Here is a 7,496-nt window from a genome sequence, read left to right on the forward strand (position 1 = left end):
CATTTTCCGGAGCGCCCCCAGCGCGCTCTTAAAGGGGCCGCGCCCCGCGCTGAGGGGCGGCGGGTTCGGGGTTCGCTCCCGGTTCTCGGTCCTTGCTCCCGGTCCTTGCTCCCGGTCCCCGATGTGGAAGAACCGGTGCTTGCGGCTCCTCCGGTCACCACAGCCGTGGGCAGAACGTACAGGGGCGGGACTGGATCGGATCGGTGCGCGTGTGGGCCGAGGTCTCCGTCCAGGGCCGCCCTGACACCATCGGGTATCCTCGGCGTGTTATTAATTCTCTGTAATCACGAATATATTCCCCTTTTCCACAATTCAGTGCCGCGGTGAGTTTTAGAGGCGTAATATTTGCTGGTTCTGGTCGGCTGCTGAGGGTAACCCAGGATCTGACTGTCCGCAGCTGAGGCTTAACAGTTTTAAAATTAAATATCAAATCAATACCTGGGTTCATTCCTCAAGAGATACCCCGAGTTCTCATTTTCAGACTTTTCTTTCTAACACACCTAAATGTTTACCTGAAATTAGAAGTTGGAAATCCTATGTTTTGTTTCTAAGCCATGGTGTAAGAAGCAAGTCCTGTGTAAAAGTTAAGGGATATCTGTAAATTATTTGCATTGTTTGGGGGAGTGTTGGATTCAGCTGTGGATAAATCTCATAATGCATAAAAATATTAAGGAATGGTTATGATGTCTGGAAGTCGGGATTGAAAAATTAATTAGCCTGAAGTTAATTGGGTTCTTCAGTTGGATTTACAAATGAACAGGAAAACAGCAACTTACGAGATCGAGATCGGGTGTGAGAATCTGACTTTTAAATGGGGGAGTTGATACAGTTCTTTAGGGGTTTATTTTTGTTTGTTTTATTTTAAAAATTCGGCCAGAAAAAGAGCACAGGAAACCCCTTGCACTCAGGTGACAGCTTTGAGGTCTGGAGGTTTAAATTAATCCTTGTCCTAAGAGAATACAACTTTTTTCCTGAAGAAAAATCCTCTCTGAGGTCATTTCAGGTTTTTTTGGCGAGCAGTGACACTTCAGGTGTGTGATGTACAATGTGCTGAGCTCAAAAAATTAATTAGAAAATCCAAATTAACCTAAAGCGTGGAGGTTTAATTCACTTTTCAGCTGTTCCTGTCAGGGCTGTATTTGATTATTTGTGAATGAATGGAATGCTCAGCGTACACAAGGAAGAAGAAACACAATTCCTCCCAGAAAAGGTTAAAGTCCAAATTCCCAGAAGGAATTTTCCCCTTGGCTCTTCATGGGTGTGGAATTGAACTCCCAACTTCCTCAAATCAATTTGTTTGACACAAAACAACCGAAACCACGCGAATTTAGCAGGAATTCTCTCTGTTCTCCACAGGTTGAGTCGGAAACCAGGAAAGGAGGGAGAATTCCTGGATTCCTGCAGAGCCCTGAGCCATGGCAGAGGACAGGGATTACAACCTGACCGAGGAGCAGAAGGCTGTGAAAGCCAAGTACCCCCCTCTCTGCAAGAAATATGAATGTGAGTATAACACAGAAATAAAAAACCAATTTTCTTCCTCGTGCTTTTCTAAAAAAAAAAAAATCGTGACGAAAATAAATTACTGAAGTCTCACCCTGAAAACTTTTTCTCTTCTGAGCCATTTCTTAGCAAATTTTCTACCTCTCGTGTAGGAAGAGGCGTTCAGAAGTGTGCTGGGCTTGTGTGTGGTGTTTTTTCTGTACTTAAAGATGATTTTCTGTGTCACCAGGGTCTGTCTGGAGGGACTGTGTCTGTTATCTCTGATAGAATTTATATTTTTAGGCTGTGTTCAGATCTTTATTTGATAGAAGTGCAGAAATAGGGTGACACATCCCAACAGCCATGCACTTTCCAGAACATTTTATCCCTTTTTTTGCATCCAAAGGAATTTGTTTGCTTTAGAGACCATTTTTGAGAACCCTTTAATAGTGTGTGATCTCTTTAAACAGCCCCAGAACAGTTTTCCAGTTGTAATGAACATTTATTTCACATCCCAACTCAGTTCTGCTGGAATTTTGCATTTCTTTTATTCCTCTGAATAAATACAAATGAGGTTCATGTACAGCTGGATCCATGGGATGTTAATCATGCTTCATGAGTATTTTATATTTATATATATTTATATTAGTATTTTACTATTTTATATTCCATCCTATGTTTTAAATTCTTCTCTTTGCATAATGGCTGCTTTTGGGTGTGGACAGGTAGATTTCCTCACTGAGCTGGAAATATTTGCAAATCTCATTCTCTGCATGAATAATTTTCTGTCCTGCAGAATTCAGCATAAACTCTTTACTCCTTAGTGGAAATTTCATTTTACTGCAGTTAACTTGTGGAAAGCCTTGTGCAGCCAAACCCTGCACTGACATAATCACATTAAACAGGGGATTTTTTGGCAGAAATAATCCAAAATTCCACCTGTGCTAAGTTTTTCTAACACACTACAAAACAGATTTATCACATCTGCAGATGAATGCAAAAATGTTCTGTTAGAAAATCAGATATTTATGCTATTTTTTTAAAATCCTTGTGTTATAAATGCTTTTGGTGACATCATGCCTTTTCTTTTTGCAGATTTGGATCACACAGCAGACGTGCAGTAAGTGTGGGCAGCTGGGATTTCTCAGGGTGACAAATTGATTATTTCTTACTCCTTTAAACCCAGAGAAACAGCCAAGGACTGTTCACAGATGTAACACCTTGTGGAGCTCTGAAATGTCACTCCCTGGGTGCTTTGGTTCTCAATTTTATTCCTGCTTTTGGGACACCATAGAATGATGTTTGGTTTCTGTTTTAATTTTTTTGTCATGCTTCTGGCTACGCCCCTGTGTTATTTGGAAATAATCTTTTGAAATCTCTTTTTAATCTCCCCTTTTAAACAAAATTTCTTCTGTGTGGTTTACTTTAATAGACACATTAGGAAAGAACCTTCTTGCTGGCTGGTAAAACATTTATTTTCCATGTTCTACCACAAAACTCCTCTGACAAACTCCTTTTAGAAAAACCAGGCGTTTTTTGCTCCTTCACCTCCTCTGCCTGAATTTTCCATGTTCCGATTGCTGATTTTGGGGCTGTTTCTTTCTGCTGTGACCCAGTGTTGTGTTCCAGTGATTATTCCCTGTGTTTTTAGTGATTATTCCCTTGTTTTTAGTGATTATTCCCTGTGTTTTTAGGCTCCATGCCTGGGGGGACACGCTGGAGGAAGCCTTTGAGCAGTGTGCCATGGCCATGTTTGGCTACATGACAGACACAGGCACCGTGGAACCCGTGGGCACAGTGGAGGTGGAGGCAGAAGGTGAGGGCTGCACTTCTTCTGTGGGGAGTTATGAGAGGCAGAAAGCTGCCAAAAATCTCAGTCTTTACACACAGCCTTAGTGCAGTTAATTAAAATATAATTAAGCATCGTTACCTCGATCTCCTGTACATCTGAGGTGTTCTTAAAAATGTTTTTGCTGCTCTCTCTGCTTCTACCACACAGGGCATGACCTGTTGTCTCTCCTCTTCCATTTCTTGGATGAATGGCTGTATAAATTCAGTGCTGATGAGTTTTTTATACCCAGGGTAAGTGTTCTGATTTCAGCTTTTTTCCATTTGTAGGACAAAGCTGCTCCCTGATAATCCCAGCTCTGAGTGCAGTGGTATTTTAGGGCAAAAAGGAACACAAAAAATACAAGGCCAGGTTGGACAGGGCTGGTAGAAGGTGTCTAAATACTGGAAAATAACCTTTGTAAATGGGATTTACTGGGAATTTCTGCCTGAAGGTGTGAGTGACATATTTCTCCTCCCACTCTTCCTGCAGGAAGTGAAAGTGCTTCACATTGACCGAATGCAGTTCAAAATCAGATCAATTGGGTGAGCTTAAACCATTGTCTGAAAATGGATTGTGGACTTCTCCTGCTTCCTTTGAGGCTTTAAATGAAAATCTCACTGTTCTGTGCTCATCACTGAAATTAATTATAGCATTTGGTAAATATTATCGAAATTACAACACCTCTCTTCTATTTTCTTTGCCTTTCCAGGTGGGGAGAAGAGTTCTCTTTAGACAAACACCCCCAGGTAGGCAGTGATTCCTCTTTTCCATTTTAGGAGGAGGAGGAGGTGTGGTGTCCTTTAAATCACACCTCTGAGTTCTGCAGGGATCAAAATAGAAACGTGGCTGAAGTACCACTGAACCCAAAATCTCACTTTCTGCATGGTTTTGTGAATGTGTCCCTGAAACTGTTGGCCTGAAAATGACATTTCTTCAGCACTAGCAAAACTCAACAAATTAACTCAATTTCCTTCCTTTTTGTGATGCTGACAACACAGAAAATCAATCTATATTCAGAATTCATCCATTTGGATTTCACATTGTTGGTACAGATTTTTGCTTAGTCAGTTTTTGCTTTTTTTTCTTTTTTTTTCCTAAAGAATTGCTAGAAGCAAAATCTGATGTCTTGATCTGTGTCATTTTTAGCATAGCAAATGTTGATGGTCTGTCAGAGGTAGGAGAAGGAATTTGTGATATTAAGAGGCAATAAAATAAGGGAAGAATTCCCTTTTCACTATTTGTCCTGGCCATTAATGTGACAATTTCCTTATTCCTCAGAACAAATATAGTTACAGCTTTTTTGGGAAAAAAAAAAGGGTAATATTTGAGGAAAATGATGAGAACTGGGGGTTCTGAGCTGGTAAAAGGGATATAATGTTTAAAAATCTGTGATTTGTGTTTCTTTTGTAGGGCACAGAAGTCAAAGCCATCACTTACTCAGCAATGCAGATCTGTGAAGATGAAAAGCCAGAAGTCTTTGTCATCATTGATATTTAAACCAGAAGAGTGTGGTTGAGTGGATATTGGGCATCATCTGGCCAAAGCCCCTTAAAACTGTAAACCCTGTGGGAAAAACCCTGGAATTGGTCAGTTAAAATCAGCAAATGAAGGGAGTAATTGCAGGGAATGTCAGATGTTTTCACTGAGACAGAGAATAAGAGGAATTAATTGGGGTTTTGGGGATATGGAGAAGGAGAGGTTTGTTTTGAATCCTCCCAGGATTCTGGCAGGCAGCTTTTAAGGCTGTATGAAATACAGAAATTAGTGGAGCTAACTAAAATACTCCCTTTTTGCAGCGTGGCAGGAGATAATGTTCATCTAGATTGATTTTATTTGCATATTTCATTTTCTAATTCGGAGCTGATGTTCCTCCTCCACATTACAGAAATCCAAAATAGCTGCAGTGGCTCAGATGTAATGTGGGAAAAAAAATCTTGAGTGTTTAAAATTAGACACCTAAAAAATGATGCCAATTAAACAAACAAACCACCACATCTTTTAAACTACTTAAAAAAGAAATCGTGCCAGCAGGTGGTGCTGAATTGCTGTAAATAAATTGCCACGTGAAATCCTAAAGCATGTGACTGTACCTGGAATACTTTTATCACCTCTGATAACTCTAAAAAGTTGGTAGAAGGGAATGGAAAGGGATGTCCCAGGTTCTCCCTGGGTTCACTCCCAATTGTATCTTGTGAAAACTCAGTATTTTTCTAAAAAACATGGTTTGATCAGGCTAATTGTTTTTTAAAAAGAACAATACAGACAATCCTTAAACGTGAATAGATTACAGACTTGCTGAATCAAAATTAATCTAAAATAATAAAAAATGTGGGATTTTTTTTTTTGAAATCACAGGATGGCAAATGTGCATTACCTGCTGTTTTAATTTAATTCAAATATGAGGAGCATAGGCCTGGCCTGCTCTGTTACTGTAAATGCTCCAAGTGCCTCACTGTGGTGTCTCATCTTATAAAGTCATGTTAAATAGTTCTGGTTTTATTTCCATGTTGTATAGACTTAGGGGTAAAACCCCTCCATTTTTTTAAGCAAGCCTCAATGCCAAAATAAAACTTCGGACTGAAACAATTAATGGCTTTGTGAGTGATCTTGTCTGGTCAATTCAGACAGAAATGAATTACGTTTGTGTTTTTTTCTGCGCTGAGGCGAGCAGACTGTCTTTTTATCAGTAAGAATTGCAAGATGCCAGTTTATTGGTACAAAATAAGTGTGATTTTGACAACTTGGGGTTTCTTTCGCCTCAGGCAGAGCCCCAAAGGCCGTGAGGGCTCGGCCGCCATTGCGGCCCCTCAGGAACACCACTGGCTACTGGGTCACGTGACTGTGGCCGGCCAATCAGGTGTCGAGTTGCGGTGACATGTTCACAGCCTGAGGGGCTGAGGGGCAGTGAACTCTGAGGGACTGAGGGGGTCTGTGGCTGTGAGGAGATGGACTCTGAGGGACTGAGGGGGTCTGTGGCTGTGAGGAGATGGACTCTGAGGGACTGAGGGGGTCTGTGGCTGTGACGAGATGGACTCTGAGGGACTGAGGGTCAGTGGCTGTGGGGAGATGGACACGGACTGAGCTGAGGGGCAGTGGCTGTGAGGAGATGGACTCTGAGGGACTGAGCTGAGGGGCAGCGGCTGTGGGGAGATGGACACGGAATGAGCTGGGGCTGAGGGGAGGTGAGTGAGGGGCAGTGGCTGTGGGGAGATGGACACAGACTGAACTGAGGGTCAGTGGCTGTGGGGAGATGGACACGGAATGAGCTGAGGGTCAGTGGCTGTGGGGAGATGGACACGGAATGAGCTGAGGGTCAGTGGCTGTGGGGAGATGGACACAGACTGAACTGAGGGGCAGTGGCTGTGGAGAGATGGACACGGACTGAGCTGAGGGGCAGCAGTGGTGGGGAGATGGACTCTGAGGGACTGAGGGGTTCAGTGGCTGTGGAGAGATGGACACGGACTGAGCTGGGGCTGAGGGTCAGTGGCTGTGGGGAGATGGACACAGAATGAACTGGGGCTGAGGGTCAGTGGCTGTGGGGAGATGGACACTGAAGGACTGAGGCTCAGCGGCTGTGGGGAGATGGATATGGACTGAGGGGCAGCGGTGTTGGGAGATGGACACGGAATGAACTGAGGGGCAGCGGCTGTGGGGAGAAGGACACAGACTGAGCTGAGGGGCAGTGGCTGTGGGGAGATGGACACAGACTGAGCTGAGGGGCAGTGGCTGTGGGGAGATGGACACTGAGGGACTGAGCTGGAGCTGAGGGGGGTGAGTGAGGGGCTGAGAGGTCAGAGCTGGCTCTGGGGACATGGGCACAGGCTGAGGGGCAGCGCTGGGGACATGGGCACAGGCTGAGGGGCAGTGCTGGGGAGATGGGCACAGGCTGAGGGGCAGTGCTGGGGAGATGGGCACAGGCTGAGGGGCAGTGCTGGGGAGATGGGTGCAGGGCTGTGGGGAGACGTGTACGAGTGCTGAGGGGTTGTGGGGAGCTGGGCTCTGGGGCATAGGGACAGTGCTGGGGAGTTGCGCAGCCTCTGGGGGCTGTGGGGAGGTGGATGGAGGAGCTGAGGGCAGCCTTTCTTTAGCCCAGCTCTCTAAAACATGAGAAAATAGATTGATGTGGTTAAATTTTAACTTTGCAGACAAATGCTGAGGTATCAGTCTCGGACTATAGTAACACAGT

The 7,496-nt window shown here is 44.0% G+C and overlaps 1 protein-coding gene across 2 annotated transcripts; it reads left to right on the forward strand.

Moving 5' to 3' along the window:
- Positions 1-5,896, forward strand: ZBTB8OS (zinc finger and BTB domain containing 8 opposite strand). 2 transcript variants are annotated; one of them, XM_063419224.1, is made up of 8 exons: positions 1-253; positions 1,357-1,500; positions 2,575-2,599; positions 3,174-3,295; positions 3,479-3,561; positions 3,800-3,852; positions 4,020-4,056; positions 4,721-5,896. In XM_063419224.1, the coding sequence occupies exons 2-8, from the start codon at positions 1,416-1,418 to the stop codon at positions 4,805-4,807; spliced, it is 492 nt and encodes a 163-aa protein (XP_063275294.1). In that variant the 5' UTR covers positions 1-253; positions 1,357-1,415; the 3' UTR covers positions 4,808-5,896. The 2 variants fall into 2 exon arrangements, with proteins under 2 accessions (XP_063275294.1, XP_063275293.1); XM_063419223.1 differs by having other exon boundaries at positions 6-323.
- Positions 5,897-7,496: the final 1,600 nt, after the last annotated feature.

Source organism: Prinia subflava, chromosome 24 (genome assembly GCF_021018805.1).
Source record: "Prinia subflava isolate CZ2003 ecotype Zambia chromosome 24, Cam_Psub_1.2, whole genome shotgun sequence".
In the NCBI taxonomy this organism is placed as follows: domain Eukaryota; kingdom Metazoa; phylum Chordata; class Aves; order Passeriformes; family Cisticolidae; genus Prinia; species Prinia subflava.